The 17,155-nt window shown below is 45.7% G+C and overlaps 2 protein-coding genes across 4 annotated transcripts in view; one reads left to right on the top strand and one right to left on the bottom strand.

The window, feature by feature from the left end:
- Positions 1–8,891, top strand: part of MPRIP (myosin phosphatase Rho interacting protein) — a 209,017-nt gene extending 200,126 nt beyond the window's left edge. For 2 of the 3 annotated variants that reach the window (XM_060260931.1, XM_060260932.1), the window contains 3 exons: positions 996–1,158; positions 3,153–3,238; positions 5,358–8,891. In XM_060260931.1, coding sequence (XP_060116914.1) covers positions 996–1,158; positions 3,153–3,238; positions 5,358–5,429 — 321 coding nt within the window. In that variant the 3' untranslated portion in view covers positions 5,430–8,891. Of the gene's footprint in view, positions 1–995; positions 1,159–3,152; positions 3,239–3,896; positions 3,963–5,357 lie in introns of all 3 variants that reach the window. The other variant, XM_060260933.1, reaches the window with a different exon arrangement.
- A 1,131-nt stretch (positions 8,892–10,022) lies between these two features.
- PLD6 (phospholipase D family member 6) lies at positions 10,023–15,824 on the bottom strand. Its single transcript, XM_060260640.1, has 2 exons — positions 15,413–15,824; positions 10,023–10,315 (listed from the first exon to the last, which is right to left on the bottom strand). The coding sequence occupies exons 1-2, from the start codon at positions 15,822–15,824 to the stop codon at positions 10,023–10,025; spliced, it is 705 nt and encodes a 234-aa protein (XP_060116623.1).
- Positions 15,825–17,155: the final 1,331 nt, after the last annotated feature.

A 17,155-nucleotide genomic window follows, 5' to 3' on the forward strand; every position in this document is an offset into this window, starting at 1 on the left:
AGGATTCCAAAGGATGGGGTTGCGGGGTAGTGTTCACACATAAACTATCATAAATGTCTAGGTTCCTATAGTGTTATCAGGACTTCCGCCTTGCTTTCTCCAGATGGCCTATACTCCCCTCCAGGGATGTATGAGAAGGTGCTGATTACTTGGTTTTGGTTCACGCTACTTCTAATTGCTAGCCATAAAGCAAGACAGGGGGAAGGGAAAGAATAATAATCTAACAGTTGGATCCTCCAAGACACTCCCCAGACCCTGCTTATGCAGGACCCTAAAACAATCAATTACCAATGGAATTTTACCATGCTTGACAGCTGTGCTCTGCGTGACTGTTTGTCATTTGTCGTAGGTTGCTGCATGCCGGGTTGGTAGAGCGGTGGATTTTTCAGGCGCTCGGTTGCTCTGAGACTGAACTCTGCATGTCGCCTTGGCATCACCCTCATTTTTAACAGAACCAGAGCCTAAGGAGTTGCAAGCAGTGTTCCCTCTAAGTTGAGTTAGTGTGAGCTAGCTCAAGGTTTTTAGCCTCCAGCTCACGCATTTTTGTCTTCGCTCAGGAAAAACGGCCCCAGAGCAAGCTAATCGATGCGGCAGCTCACAGCTTTAACGCCAGTAGCTCACAAAGTAGAATTTTAGTTCACAAGACTCCACAGCTTAGAGGGAGCATTGGTTGCAAGCAGCGTTCCCTCTAAACTGCAGTCCTTTGAGCAAAAATTCTACTTTATGAGCTACTGGCGTTAAAGTTGTGAGCTGCTGCATACATTAGTTTGCTCTTCCTGAGTTAAGACAAAAACGTGTGAGCTGGAGGCTAAAAACTTGTGAGCTAGCTCATGGCTAACTCAGCTTACAGGGAACACTGGTTGCAAGTATCCCATACCGATAGCTGGTATTGCCAGAGACTGGCGTTTCCAAGGGTGGAAGCCAGTAGCGTCTATTTCTACCCTTCTCCGGTGTTCCACATCTAACTGAAATGCCGCCTTTTCTTCCCCCTCCAGGATAAGAAATATGCCAGCGATAAGTATAAAGATATCTACACAGAACTGAGCATTGTGAAGGCCAAGGCCGACTGTGACATCAACAGGTTGAAAGAACAGCTCAAGGCTGCCACAGAGGCCCTGGGAGAGAAGTCCCCGGAGAACGCCGCAGGGTCTCGATACGGTCAGTACTCCGGGAACAGATTGCTGCTGTTTTCCACCTGGGCCACAAATGAAAACAGAACCGAGTCCAGGGTGCCTATTTCAGTGTTACCATGCACGCACGCACAGGATCTGTCGTTTGGTATACAGCTTATTCTGGCCCCGTCAATTCACTTGGGCAGCTCAGTGGTGTCTCTGTGAAGAGACGTAACATTTCCGGAAGTTTTGAAGCCACGGGAAAGAAAAATCCCCAGGAGAAAAAAAACAACCGGAAATTTGTGGGGGAACTGAAATGCATGCAATACTGTCCCATCAAACCGACGGCATAAAATGCATCATTTGTTAACTCAGCATATAAGATTGTACTGTGTTTTGCAGTTTTGGAATTCTGAAGTTCAAATGTCTATTTGTTTTCTGCAAGAACAGAAAGTTTATCTAATACTTGAAAGAGTTTCAAACTGCTTCACCAGAGCACAGAAATGTGTTTGTTGGACAGAGATTTCTCATATAGTCATAATAGGTAGGATTACCAGCATGTATCAGTAGTAAAACCTTCGTAACACTGAAAATACCAAACACATTGTAGCAGGCTAACAGTTGTGCATATTGTTTTAATTAGAAAAATATTTTGACAATATTGTTTGTATAATCTAATGATGTAGATTGTTCTACATAATTATTTCCACAGTAACATTTTGAGTAAGAACTCTTTACTCTCTTTTCTCATTCCAAAAGGAGTAAGAAATCTGTTTACAGTGTTCCCCCAAATTTTCCATTAGAAGAATTCCAAATTTTGATTGAGGAAAACATCTTAAGAAGCATTTTACTAATTCTAAAAGTTAAAACATTTCACAGGGTTTTTTTCAGTGGTCCCCCCCAAATTTTCCTTTCTTTTGGAAAATGAAAACAAAAGTCCTCAGGACAGGGGAAGTTTATTCCTGATTTTTTTCTGGGTCTTCAGACCCTGACTCAGTATGCGTCTTGTCAATAGTGTGGTTTGCTTTATCTACAGTGATTAACATGTGGAATTCACTGCCACAGGTGGTGGCGGCGGCCACAAGCATAGCCACCTTCAAGAGGGGTTTAGATAAAAATATGGAGCAGAGGTCCATCAGTGGCTATTAGCCACAGTGTGTGTGTGTGTGTATATATATAAAATTTTTGCCACTGTGTGACACAGAGAGCTGAACTGGATGGGCCACTGGCCTGATCTAAATGGCTTCTCTTATGTTCTTATGTGACACAGTGTTGGACTGGATGGGCAATTGGCCTGATCCAACATGGCTTCTCTTATGTTCTTATGTGACACAGAGTGTTGGACTGGATGGGCCATTGGCCTGATCCAACATGGCTTCTCTTATAAGAACATAAGAGAAGCCATGTTGGATCAGGCCAACGGCCCATCAAGTCCAACACTCTGTGTCACACAGTGGCAAAAAAATTTATATACACACATACACTGTGGCTAATAGCCACTGATGGACCTGTGCTCCATATTTTTATCTAAACCCCTCTTGAAGGTGGCTATACTTGTGGCCGCCACCACCTCCTGTGGCAGTGAATTCCACATGTTAATCACCCTTTGGGTGAAGAAGTACTTCCTTTTATCCGTTTTAACCTTTCTGCTCAGCAATTTCATCGAATGCCCACGAGTTCTTGTATTGTGAGAAAGGGAGAAAAGTACTTCTTTCTCTACTTTCTCCATCCCATGCATTATCTTGTAAACCTCTATCATGTCACCCCGCAGTCGACATTTCTCCAAGCTAGAGAGTCCCAAGCGTTTCAACCTTTCTTCATAGGGAAAGTGCTCCAGCCCTTTAATCATTCTAGTTGCCCTTCTCTGGACTTTCTCCAGAGAAAGTTATGTTCTTATGTGACACAGAGTGTTGGACTGGATGGGCCATTGGCCTGATCTAACATGGCTTCTCTTATGTTCTTATGTACAGGGCAAGGCAGTGGATTCTATACAAGTATTTTCAATGGCCTAAACATAGCTGCTTTTTCTTCCCCACCCAGATATCATGAAATCTAAAAGTAGCCCAGATTTCTTGAAGAAAGACAAGACCAATGTTGGCCGGTATTACAGAAATCTCAGGTCAAAGGTGAGTTTGTATTTTTGTATGGATTTCCCTCCTCTGGGATTTTGGATCCTTGAAACCACTCTGGAAGGTTGGGAACGAGTCACAGGAGAACATAGGAGGCTGGCTGGCTGGCATTCTCAATGAAGCTTGCCTGAATATGTCCCTCAACGCTGAATCCTTCCAACTCAGTACTGTGGGGGTTTGGCATCCCGGTAGAGTTGGAAAAAGGAGAACAGGTGACTTCTTGTCCAGTGGCTGTTGGATTCCAATGCGCTGGACTGTTGAGTAACTTGAGCCAGCAAAATACAAAGATGAATGTGAATATACTCAGATACGTGTGGTGTACCATTTATTTATTTGGTCTGTTTTGTGCCTTACCTTGCTTTTTGTGTGTGTGGCTTTCTTTTGTGTATGCATGGTATTTGTGGGGGACATAAGACCCCCCCCCAACCCACCCCTTTTTTCTATTGGTTATTCCCAAGCTGAGTGACTTTTCCTTTGGCCATCACAGCATTTAAGTATCGAGAAGGACGTCAACACCTGATCTCAGAGTCTTGTTAAAGCCGAAAGCATCAGTTCCTACCAGAGAGGGACGGGGGGGAGGCTTTGGGATTCCTAGCAGAACTGGGATTTATGTGTTTCCTGTTTTGTTTTTGTCTTTTACTCTCTCCTCTGACAGTCCGTTATTGAGCAGGTCTCATGGGATAACTGAAATGCACCAGATTCAAGGGTCCCTATCATATAGGTAATCTAGTCGGTACCCACCAGTGAAGCCCATTTAATGCATGCTCAGCTCATACCTCCATGGCTGACGAGAATCTTTTTTTCCTTCTTCTTTTTCTGCTCAATCACATGGAATTATCCTTAGGTTGGGGGCGGGAGACAAAACTTAAAACCTCCCCGAGCCAGATGAATGGCTGCTTCCGTGGCCCCCGCCCCCACCCTTCTATCTAACCAACTTCCGTCACCCAGAGGGATTTCTGCGCCTTCTGAAATGCACGAAGAGATGCTCTTGAGGGCATGGCACAGACAGTGTGCATGTGAAATCGAATGTGCATGCTGCAAACTAAACTTTCAACGGGCAGTGTTTATGTTAGCTCTGATGAGTTAGATCTGATTTTTTTAAAAATGCATTCATAGACAATAAACCCGTTGCATTGCCCAAGGTGGTTGCACACCAAGTGTTTTTAGAAAGTAGATGGAACCAGCAAGGCTTCAGTTAGTCTGTGCAGTTTTTTTTTTTAAAAAAAAATTCTTTTGTCTGCAGCCACCACAGCACAAAGACCTTCACTGTGACTGAAGGTAAACTGTGGCAGCTATTTTGTGACCGGCTTCACCTCCTGTGGAAGCCATGTTGTGGCTGCACCCCCCCCCCCATGCAGTGTCAGTGTTGTGAAGGTGCCCACAGGCTCAGAAAGTTTGGGGACCCCACTGTACACCATGAGGTTTCTGCTCTAGATCTTTCCAAGAAACAGGTCGTCCCCCCCCCCCCCCGTTTTCTTAAATGTCTTGGGTGTAAACAAGCTGTTCTACCCAGGTCTCCTGGTTTCTTTCCCCCTCCCCCCAACTTCAATGACTTTGGCTTTCAAGGTGACCTGGTGGAAGGAAGCAGCGCGTCTGCAGATCATTGGAAACCCAGCTGACCTCTCTGGCTCAGCTGTCATTTTCATTTCAGGGCTGGTCTTTTCTTTCTTAAAGGAAGGGAAATGAACCATTTGCCACAGGCCACTGTGACGATTCTGTGTGCCTATGGCTTGTGAATAAGTCTCCCCCAGAAGCAGTCTGAAAACACTGAAGGGCAACAGAACGGAGTACAGGAACAAAGTTGTGGGGAAGGGGCAATTTGACCAGCACTGCTGGAATCGCAGAGGCTGCCTCAGACTTCCAAAATCATAATTCTCCCAGCTAATCGTGCCTGCGGTCATCCAGTTCACTTCTCTGCACCTTGGATTGATTGACCCAGTAACATCACCGCATCATGGTGCATTTTTCTTCCGCATGTCTAATTTCCATTGGGGGAGGGGCTGTCGCTGGCCACCCCCTTTGCCTCTGCATCTCCACCGTCTCCATCGGACGCTGCCCCTTCCCCTTCAGAACCGTGTCCTCATGTTCCCTTTTGGTTTCCTCTTCCCGTGTGTAGAGTCTGAAGGAAGGCCTGACCGTGCAAGAGCGCCTCAAGCTCTTTGAATCCAAGGACTTGAAGAAAGACTAGTTCTCCTTCCTGTTCGGCTTGACCACACGCACCTTCTCGCTGGCGGCGTCACCACACAAGCACCCTTTGATATTCTTTGTTGTTCCTTAGGATCTTCATTGCTCTTTTTGGTATGGATATGTGAAAAACGCTGCGGCAGTTTTCTTTGGCCTGTCGGACAGACTTGCCAAGACGTTGCCCCGCTCGAGAAGCGGACAAGATTGGGGGATATGCTTCCCCTCCTTTCTGGCTCCTCACACAAAAGCCCTCCACACTAAGCGTCAGTATTAAGGCTCGACGGCCTGTTGATAAGCTAGCTCTGTTTGACCAAATGCTTTGGTGTAGCGACAGAGCCCTGGGGGGAGGGGGGTGGTGCGACACACTGTGTTTTAGCTCTGCCACTGTTGACACTAACCCAAGCACTTACAGGCATGCTTTGAGCCAAATTCTTGCATCCCTGAAACAAAACTTGAGAGCCTGCTCTTGGCATGGTTTCTACCTGGATTGCAGCACCAGTAAGTGGAGTGGGGGATATAGCTTTGTATACTCTTGTCTGCATTGTCAAATGATGGAATTATTCCTCTAGTGTATTTTAGAAGCTTCCTGAGAAATTTTCTTTGGAAACATAGTGGTGTGATGGACTCCTGCTCTTGAAAGAAGGATAGCCTGCCCCCCCCCACCCCTTTCTATGCTCCATACTGATCCCAGGAGTCTGTTTATGCTGGTATCCACTATTCCAGCAGTAAGACTTCCAGATAGCAGGATACTTTGCAGAGAGTGGGCTTTTGACTTGCTGATCAGTGAAGGATGTTCATGACACTACAGCTGAGGTCAGGGCAGAAATAGGGGCTTGACCAAAAGATAAGGAGTCATATGTGGCTGTAAGCTGGTATCTATGTCTGGATGTTCAGCTGTAAGATGGGAGGTCCTGCAGTGGAATGGTGAGTCGCAAAACAAGCCTGTTTATTGAAACATGGCATTTGAGAGGCATGCAAAATAAATTACGGAGCTTGTTAGTGCTCGATCTCATCATTTTACCTCCAACAAAGCAATTTTGTGCCCCAGAGTTGGTTTTTCTTCCAGACCCCACAGATACAGATTGGGGAATATATCTTTCAAAGTATTGTTTCCTGATTTCAGTGGTCTTTCCAGGGAGGAAAGTTTCGGTCTTGTCTGTTGCAAATGTTTGGTTCCCCCCTCCTTTTTTTTGAAACTGTCACTGGAACTGGTTTTCCTTTGTCCTCCGAAGAAATGGAAAAGGAGTATTTTGCTTGTGCTGATACGCTAAAAAAACAAAATCCAAGCAAGCTGTTTTGTTCCCCTGTGGCAGAGGCTACCTGAGAGTAGCCCTATGCATTGTACAAAAAAAGTTGTTTTTTGTAATAATATACTTGATTAAAATCCTACTGGACTTTTTTGCATTTTGGTGGTTCATATGCAGTACTTAAGTTTTGTTGTGAACACTTTTAAGCACATGCACGCTCTGTGTAGCTTAGTTTTCCTTTGTAATTCCCTTTTTTTAAAAACGGCTTTGTTATCCTCTTTAAAATAATTTAAAACCTGTATAGTATTCAAAGCACGCCATGTAAATATTTATTACTCAAAAACTCTAGTGGAGGGTTATGTTTTTGGTGACTTTTTTAAAAAAAATCTTGTTCTAATACACTGTTAACTTGGGAAATTATTTAACCTGAAAGGGGAAGGGGCTGTGGATCAGTGGTAGAGCACCTGCTTAGCATGCAGAAGGTCCCAGGTTTGATCCCTGGCATCTCCAGCTATAAAAAAAAACTAGGCAGTAGGTGATGTGAAAGACCTTTCTCTGCCTGATACCCTGGAGAGTCTGAGTAGACAATACTGACTCTGATGGACCAGTGGTCTGATTCAGTAAAAGGCAGCTTCATGTGTGATAAACTCTGCTCTGTGTTCCCTTATAGGTTTGTTGGAATGTTATAAATATACATTTTAAATATATTTTTTAAAATTTCTGATACCTTTTTAGTTTTGGAAATGACTGTCCCAAGAACACGTGAAATGTTTCAAAACTTTAAACCTACTTACCTGTACACTGATTTTCTTCCCTACTCTGTTCAGCAATCTTATAAGTTGACAGTGGTATAAAATCTTTTGAGTGCGCTGATTTGCTATGTTTCTATGGCAGTAGTGGTGGTAGCAGCTACTCTCTCACTAGGCAGACGTCAATATCTTTGCATGTCAACACTGCTGCAAAGTTAACTAAGGTTCCCATATATTAGGGCCAAGAGTCTAACTGCTATTTGCACAGCTGTACAGAGATGCTGATGCCTATGAGGATTTCTACAGACAACTTGTATAGATTCTGATCCTTTCCCGTCCCTTTGGAGTTTCATGGCATGGTGCTGTAACAGCATGGCAGAATCCTGTTCTTTTAGGACAACCGTTCAATTTAGAGTTAACACCCTTTCGTTGACGACAGGTTCAACAGAACGGCCTTGCTAAGCTGATTCCTTTACCACTAGAATATGAAAAAATTCCTTAGAAGTAGAGGTGCCATTACTGCATGACTTGAGAAACGGTGATGTCAGCATATACAGTTGAAGTTTTGCTTTTGCTAGTGGTATTCAGCAGCCTGAAGCCATGCTTAGAAGTCCTCAAGGATACATGAAATGGGGAGGGGAGGGGGGTTTCACAGTAGACCCAATTTGCCCAAAGCAGTTTGGCTTAGGGACATGATTTTGTTCTGGCAGGAAAAGAACATGTGAGTTTACCACAGCTTAAAATGGGAACATTCCTCTGTAACTGAAAAGGGAGAAAAAAAAAATCTGCTAGCCTCTAAATGCACATATTGTGCTTGAGTGACAAGAGCATGTACTAATATATTCTTTGGACAGAATGCATTTTAATAAGGGGGGCGAACTAGCAAAATACCCTTGAGCTTCCCTCAACTGACTAACCCACCCCTCTAGTTCTTTGAGACTGGGAGGGGGGCTATCTGCCTGCCTGAGTGATATGCAGACCCATGCATTATCCCTATGTGACCCTTCCAAGAATCACATAGGAGGAGACTTGTAGCTCAGCAAGACACTGAGGCGAAAATAAGGCCTTAGGGAGCAGCAATACTGTTAAAACCACAACTGGCAACCAGTGCGCAAGAGGTACATTTCAACAAAATCACTGCAAAGGAAAGGAGATGTGCCCCCCCCCCCCCCCCAAATCTGCTTGTGTGATCTGACTAATTTTCTTTTGGCAGAGAAGAATTTTGAACCTCCTGCTAGGAGAAGGAAAGGTATTTTCCTCCTTTATTTTCATGCTTTTAAAAGAGCTATTTCCCTCTTCAGCTGTTCACTGTAATAGAAGTGTCATTGATGTCACAGTATTTATTCCTTACAAAATCTTGTGTGACATGCTAGGGGTCCCATGGATGTAGCGCTGATGATTTTTATTTTGTAAATATAATTACTTTACTATACATAAAACTATATCGTAATAAACTATTTTTGCACCACTCTTGGCATGCTGTGGAGAAGGTTTTTGTTTAATACAGCAAATAAAAACACCAGGATTTATTAGTCCAATGGTCTTGGCATCTCTCGCTGTGTACATGCATTTGTTACAAAGTCTGAAAACGGCTGTCGCTGATGCTATGAAAACCAGAACACACTTTGAAAAGCTGTAACGTAAAATATATGTACACTCAACCCTTCTGCTGCAGAACAGTTTCTAAAGTCCCAAAGTAACAAGAGAGCACATTTTTTTTCTCTGTTGGCTGAAAAACATAAGAACACAAAAACACTACAATTCTGAGGCAGCTCTGCCATTTCCCAGTATGAACATACTGTAGAATTCCTACGTAAACACTACAGTAACAAAGTTAAATAGTGCTGGTTAGCCTTGGTTTCACATCAAAGAGGATGATCCAGGCTACCGTAGCCTGGTGGATGGAAACAGCAAAAGTCAATTGTCTTTTATGCCTGCCTGGCTCTGTGATAAATATTTAAGACTCATGTTATGAATGCCAGTACTAATGCAACATACTTTCTGTAATAATCACTTTAAAAAAATACAGATATCTTTCCCAAGCAAGTTTGTTATTTTTGAGACTATTTCAACCAAATGTTTCCTCAGAGCTGCTTCGCTGCGATCAGTAACTTTAAACGTGGCTACAACTTCCATAACATCTTACAGAGACAATAATTCTATATTGACCAATGTATTGTATTACCACCAAGTTCTCTGTGCTCCGGTAAATTTCCTTGCTGATCCGTTTGCAAATGAAGCCATTAAACAGAAGCACATGAACAGCCTTTGAATAAAGGTCCTTCCCCCATATCCATCAGAAAGATAAGCTTGGCAGAAAAGAGCCTCCAGTCAGCTGGTTTTTTGCAGGTATTTTGTATGTGTGGTGGGTCCATGGCAGAAAAGCACCAGGCTGAAGTGCCAACCCTGTGTCTTGTAGCAGCTCTCTACAGAAGCAAAGGTGGAGACTGCCATTTGCTAAGGCAAAGTTTTACTTCTGTAAACTTCTAACTATAATTATCAAGTACCACTGCACTGCCGACACAACGGCTACACCAAAAGGCAACTGATAACATCTTTCATGGAATATTATCTGCAAGAAACTTAACCAGTGGCAAACTATCACTTGTTAAACTGCCTTTCCGTCTCAGCCTTATGTTTGTCCTCCTTTTTTGGTACCTCTTCTTTGGAGAAGAATATGTAGTTAGCAGGATTATAATTTTCCCAAATCTTTTCAAATTCTTGTAGAAAAAGCTTTACATACTCTGCATCTTCCAGTATCAACACATTCTCCCTGTTGTGCTGGATGGCTTGTGCGGTCCAGTTGAGGGAGCCAGTGAACAGAAGCTTTTTGTCTACGATGGCAAACTTGTGGTGCATGTAGCCACTGTCCTGATCGTGACGCACCTGAATCCCTGCAAAACCAGAACAGACCCATTACCACCTTTAACCCTTTAAACAAAGAAACGGAAATGCTTCCAACAATGTGACATTCAATTTTCTCTTAAGGAAAGTGACACCAAACCACCAAGTTCTGAAACACCTGTACCAATGTACACTGTAGTGTGCAGGGAGGCTTTTAACAGATTAATTTCACCAACAACTCTATGTTCTATATCTGGAGATCACAGAATACCCATTCAAAGTGGCCTGTAACCACTTATGAGGCTGAGAAGATCCTATTCTGCAAGTAGAAAGGCCAAAGGTGTGTGTTAAACTGTGCTAAGTAGTATATTAAATAAGCTGTGTCAAGTATTAAATATCAGTCAGGTCTCAAAGAAATACCTTCCAGTTTTTAAAAAGTCTTCATTAATGTTATTTAGAGTCCGCTTTTCTCATCCTGAGATGTGAGGGACAAACACTTCATGCACGAGGCATCACAACATCAACTGTATCCGTTTAGAAGTATTCCTTTCTGCGTATGTATCATTTAAGAATACCCTAAAAAAGTAAGAATCATCAGATCTTGGATCCAAAATTATTCAAAATCCCTTTTGCGTTACTAGTTTCACAAACAGATGGCTACCCTTTTCTGAACTCAAAAAAAAACCCTAAGCAGCAAATACACCTCCACCCTAGTTTATTAAGTAGTTAAACACAGAGTATTTAAAACATTTTAGCAAATGCCTGAATTCTATATGATGCGATAAGATAGATGCTCAGTGATCCAAGCACGCCTGTTTTGTAACATCACTGGGACTCCTTCCTTCATACTTGTTTTAGTCAAGATTTTTATAATGTGGTGCTATCGTTCCTACTGGCAGTGAGAAGTGCCATCAAGCTGCAGGCAATTTATGGCAACCTTAAGCCAGCAAGGGGTTGGGCTATGGAAGACCAAGAGTATCTCTTAACAGGCAAGGAAAGGCTCACTGATTTCGTTTTCTTGTTTTAAAGGCTGGAAATAAAATGCAGGGGGAGGGAGTCAAGATTTAAACTGATTTATCAAACAAGCAGAGCTAAGGCCACCTATCTGCTAACAGGATTGTTGTAACAATTCCTGAGAGGACTGAATGTAAAGCAGAAGTCTGAGCTACCCTGGCAGTTAAGAGAAAGGTCGCCAGCCTCCAGGTGGGATTTGGGGGCCCTCCCCTCAAGAATTATAGCTCATCTCCAAACTACAGAGATGACTTCTCCTTGAGAATCCGGATGCTTTGGAGGGTGAACTCGGTGGCCTTGTCCTGCCTTCCCCAAATCTCCAGCCTGCATCCGGAAACCCTTCTTTGGAATGACATGTAGGATTAATCCTTGCTTTTCCTTATTATTAAGGTCCAAATAGATGCATCTGTGGAATCACTGCACAAATCATGCACATGCTGACAAAACTGTAACTTTTGTCAGATGTACTAAAACCAGGAACAGCGATTGCCCAAGGACTGTGCATGCTTGCTAACAGAAAATACACGCTTGCCATAGGGAAAAATGGAGACCACACTTGCCCATAAGGAATAATGGTGAGCAGCCTTGCCCTAAAGACAGCAACTGCCCAAAGACTATACATGCTTTCCAATGGAGACGCTTACCCAGAGGGAATAATGGACAGCAGGCTTGCCTTAAGGACAGCGATTACCGATAGACTATACATGATTGCCAATAGAGAATGCATGCTTGCCATAGGGGAAAATGGAGACGACACTTGCCCATAGGGAATAATGGAAATAAGGGTTGCCCTAAGGACATCGATTGCCCATAAACTATACATGATCGCCAGCAGAGAATGTATGCTTGCCCATAGAGAATAATGGAGAGCAGGCTTGCCCATAGGGAATAATACAGATCAAGCTTGCCTTAAGGACAGCAACTGCCTATAGACCATACATGCTTGCCAAGAGAGAATGCATAATTGCCCATAGAAAATAATGGAGACCACGCTTGCTCACTGTACCAAGAACTATTGGCCATACAGGATGCATCATTGCCCATAGAGAATAATAGAAAGCAGACTTGCACTTAAGGAATAATGGAGACCAGGCTTGCCCATAGGGAATATTGGATACCATGTTACCCAAAGAGGTAGCCTCCTAATATATAAGAAAGTTACTCAATTTTAAGGGTAACAATGAGGAAATTGAAATTGTTCCTTTCCATTCTTTGGCTCCATCATCAACCAAAAGGGAGACAGAAACGAATTCCAAACATATTCCAAATATATTCTGCCACAGAAAATCAATGAGTGAATCTTTCTGGAAGCTTGGGGGGGATCTGTTTTGGGGCTCAGTACCACAAAAGTTGTGGAGTTCCTTCAGGAATGTTTCCACTAAAGGACCGCCAGGTTTCAAGTGGATTGGACCTCTGGGTCCCAAACTGTGAGAATCCAAACAAGGTGCCATGGCCATTCTCCATTTTTTTCTAAGGGAGAAAACCCCCCAGCTAAAATACAAAGAGAAGCTGCAGGAAGAAAATTGCTAGAAAGCATATGACAACACACAAATATGCCTCTCTCTATGTTAAATCTCTGTGGGCAATCATGTATTCTCTATAGGCAATACATGTCCTTGAATTCCATTATTTTTTATGGGCAAGCATAGTCTCCCTTATTCCCTATGGGCAAGTCTCTCTCTCTCTCTCGGCTTGACTTCGCGAACGAAGATTTAAGAAGGGTGCAGTAGTCCACGTCTACTGCAGGCTCCATTACTCCCTATGAAAATCATGAATTCTCTTTGGGGTGTCCTTAGAACAAGCCTGGTCCCCATTATTCCCTATGGGCAATCATGCATTTTCTTTTGGGAATGGTGTATTGTCTATGGGCAATCACTGTCTGTAGGGAAAGTCTAATCTCAATTATTCCCTATGGGCAACCCTGGTCTCTATTATTTCTTATGGGCAAGTCTGGTGTCCATTATTCTTTGTGGGCAATCATGTATTCTCTATTGCCAATCATGTATTGTCTATGGGCAATCACTATCCTTAAAAAAGGTAAAGGTAGTCCCCTGTGCAAGCACCAGTTGTTTCCGACTCTGGGGTGACATCGCATCACGTTTTCACAGCAGACTCTTTATGGGGTGGTTTGCCATTGCCTTCCCCAGTCATCTACACTTCCCCCCCAGCAAGCTGGGGACTCCTTTTATCGACCTCGGAAGGATGGAAGGCCGAGTCAACCTTGAGCCGGCAACCTGAACCCAGCTTCCGCCGGGATCGAACTCAGGTCGTGAGCAGAGAGTTTGGACTGAAGTACTGCAGCTTTACCACTCTGCGCCACGGGACACTGTCTTTAGATCAAGCCTAATTTCCATTATTCCCTATGTGCAAGTGTGGTCTTCATTATTTTCTATGGGCAAGCATGTACAGTCTATGAAAATGATTTTATTGTATATTTTGGCTTTAATATTTTATGTTGTTTTTATTTGTTGTTAGCCGCCCTGAGCCAGTCAGGGGAGGGTGGGATATAAATCTGATTAAATAAATAAATACATGGGCAATCGCTGTCCTTAAGGCAAGCCTGCTCTCCATTATTCCCTATGGGCAAGTGTGGATTCTTTGTTGGCAAGCATGTAGTCTATGGGCAATCGCTGTTCCTAGTTTTAGTACATCCCACATTTTATAAGGGGTTTTGAACATTTTTAACGGAAAAGCAATTTATAAGTCCAGAATGAATTACCTGCCAGTCAACAGTTGACATATTAAAGAAACAATTCAAAATTATTGCGTTTTGCTAAGAAGCAGTGTCCAACCAGGATGCGGGAGACCAAGGTTGGGAACCCCCACCCCCAAATCTGCCATGTCACACACGCTCATCCTGGCCTAACACGCAGGGTTGTTGTAAGACTAAAAAAGGGGGAAATAACATCAGACGGGAGAGGAGCCCCCCCTTGCCCCAAAGATGCAGTTCTAATAGGGAAAACTGGATGGAGGGTGGTGTTAAAAACAACACCAGACTTTCTGAGACATTGTTCTTGTTTTTACATGGATTTTACTAGGGTTGCCAATCCCCAGGTGGGGGCAGGGGATCCCCTGGTTTGGAGGTCCTCCCCCCGCTTCAGGGTTATCAGAAAGCGGGGGGGGGGGGGGGTGTCAAGCATGCAGTTTCAATGACGAGTCAGGTCTGATGCAAAACTACGTTTATTGATAGACCGATACTTTCTGTGTAACAGATTCTTGAGAGTGATGCTAACGATACATTGATACAATACTTTTAAGGCATACTTCAAAAGGATTCCAAAAGGTGGGGGTGAGGGATGCGCTCTCACACATTAAATATCATAAATGTATACATTCTCATAGCGTTATCAGGACTCCGTCCTTGCTTTCCCCAATGTGCCATACTCCCTACCAGGAATGTATGGGAAGGTGCTGATTACTCTTTCTCAAGTTAGTTTAGTTTCTCTCTACTTCGCAAGCAATAAAGCAAGAAGGGGGAGGGGGAAAGAATAACAGTTAATAGACCCCGGTCCTCCATGATATTTCACAGGCCAGCTTTATGGAGGACCCTAAAACAATCAATTACCAGTGGAATTCTACCATGCTTGATTATTCCCTATGGGGACCAACTCCCATAGGGCATAATAGAGAATTGATCTGTGGGTACCTGGGGCTCTGGAGGGGCTGTTTTTTGAGGTAGAGGCACCAAATTTGTGGCATAGCATCGGGTGACACTCCTTAAAACACCCCCCAAGTTTCAGAAGGATTGGATCAGGGGGTCCAATTCTATGAGCCCTGAAAGTCGGTGCCCCTTTCCTTCATTATTTCCAGTGGAGGGAAGGCATTTAAAAGGTGTGCAGTCCCTTTAAATGTGATGGCCAGAACTCCCTTTGGAGTTCAATTATGCTTGTCACAGCCTTGATCTTGGCTCCACCCCTAATGTCTCCTGACGCCGCCCCCAAAGTCTCCTGGCCCCGCCCTCAATGTCTCCAGGCACCGCCCCCATGTCTCCTGGTGCCCCTAATGCCTCTTGGCACCGCCCCCAAGTCTCCTGGCCCCGCCCCTAATGTCTCCTGGCCCCGCCCCCAAATATTTCTGTAATTGGACCTGGCAACCCCAGGCGGGGTACAAATCAACGGATTCCTTCCTTCGCTCACCTGCCCGCCGGAGGATGCCGATCTGGGAGCCGCGCAGGGCCATGTAGTCGGCGTCGGTGACCACCCTGACGCGCACGCCGCGGCGGTGGAGGAGGAGGACGGCGCGGCTGAGCTGCGGGCTGGAGAAGGCGAAGACGCAGAGGTCGAGGCAGCGGCGGGCGGTGAGCAGGCGGGCCACGAGGCGGCTGAAGGGGCTCTCGTCGTGGGGCAGCGGGCACGAGCACGCCCCGCCGCCTCCCTCCCCGGCCGCCGCCAGCAGCCCTTCCACGCACGTCAGGCGCGACGGGAAGAAGAGCACCTCGCGCACCTGCGCCTCCCGCCGCCGCCTCGCCAGCCACTCGGCCAGCGCCTCCAAGGCAGCGCCCACGAACACCGCCAGAGCGACCAAGGCCCCGCCGCGCCACACGGCCATCTCTCAACCGCCACCAACTGATTTTCCCGCTCTTTCCCCCACGCTGCTTCCTCATTGGCTGCGGGGAGGTCACATGGCCTCCGCCCAGGCACGCGACGCTACGCATGCGCCCCGCCGGGTTCTCCGTCTCTTCTTCGCTGCCTCCTCATTGGGTGGAGGAAAGGTCACATGGCCTCCGCCTCGGCACGCACCGCTACGCATGCGCCCCGCCAGGTTCTCCGTTTCTCTTCGCTGCCTCCTCATTGGGTGAAGGAAAGGTCACATGGCCTCCGCCCAGGCACGCGACGCCACGCATGCGCCCCGCCAGGTTCTCCGTCTCTTTTCTTAGCTGCTTCCTCATTGGGTGGAGGAAAGGTCACGTGGCCTCCGCCTCGGCACGCGCCTCCGCCCCCTCGCCCCGACAGATTCTCCACCTCTGTTCCCTCGCTTCCTCCTCATTGGGTGGACGAGAGGAAAAGCCCGCCTGGTCACATGGCCTCCACACTCGCTGCTGCGCATGTGTTGCGCTCAACCTCTCTTTCCCCCCTCCCTCCCCTGACTACGACGGATTCTCCAACTCTTTTTCCTTCGCTGCTTCCTCATTGGAGGAGAAGGGAAAGGTCACGTGGCAGCGCGCGAAAGCGCTAGCCCCTATGAGTCACGTGGCCACAAGGCCTCGGGAGAAGGCGCGGAAGGCCACCGCAGGCGAAGAGTGCGCACGCGCGCTAAGTGGGAGGCTCACCTGGACGCGTAGAGCCGAAGGTGGAGGGAGGAGCTAGACAGTTTTCCAGGCGCAGGCGCAATGGCCGTTTGGGGAAAAGATGGCGTCGAAACGTCGCCTAGGCAACCGGGCCTAGCTGACCTGGCAGGGGGTTCCAATCTAGGTTTAAGGCTCCAATCCATTGCCATCCTCTAGGGTTGGCAGCCTGCAGGTGGGGCCTGGCTTTCTCCTAGAATAGTAAATTATCCTCAAATTCCAGAGGTCCCTTTCCTTAGGCAAAATGGCAACTGGGGTGAGGGCTAACTGGCATTATATTTTAAGGAGGTCCCATCCCTCTTCCACCCTTGCATGTCCCACACACTCCACCTACCAAATGGCCAGAAATCTCCCAATCCAGAGCTGGCAGCCCTACCTCCAGCTATACACAGGTGCGCGGTGAGCCTTCATAGAGTACAAGTGGGCTTTACTTCTACAGGAAGGGGCTTGTAAACATTTCCTTTTCAATAAATCAAACTTTTGATGTTCGGAGCAGTTCTCTATACCACGTAGACCTTCCCTGTCTTGAGCACAGTATTTTTAAAAGGCGCACCAGGGGAAGGCAGCCAGTTGGCAAGTGGCCGTCCCTCCCAGG

This window comes from Heteronotia binoei, chromosome 20, assembly GCF_032191835.1.
Source record: "Heteronotia binoei isolate CCM8104 ecotype False Entrance Well chromosome 20, APGP_CSIRO_Hbin_v1, whole genome shotgun sequence".
NCBI lineage: Eukaryota > Metazoa > Chordata > Lepidosauria > Squamata > Gekkonidae > Heteronotia > Heteronotia binoei.

What these genes read in the sequence shown, in the direction of transcription:
- PLD6 (XM_060260640.1), bottom strand. Translation starts at nt 15,824, where the DNA reads ATGGCCGTGTGGCGCGGCGGGGCCTTGGTCGCTCTGGCGGTGTTCGTG. An exon ending in CGGCATCCTCCGGCGGGCAG is followed by an intron (nt 10,316 to 15,412) that starts GTGAGCGAAGGA and finishes CTGGTTTTGCAG; the next exon opens with GGATTCAGGTGCGTCACGAT.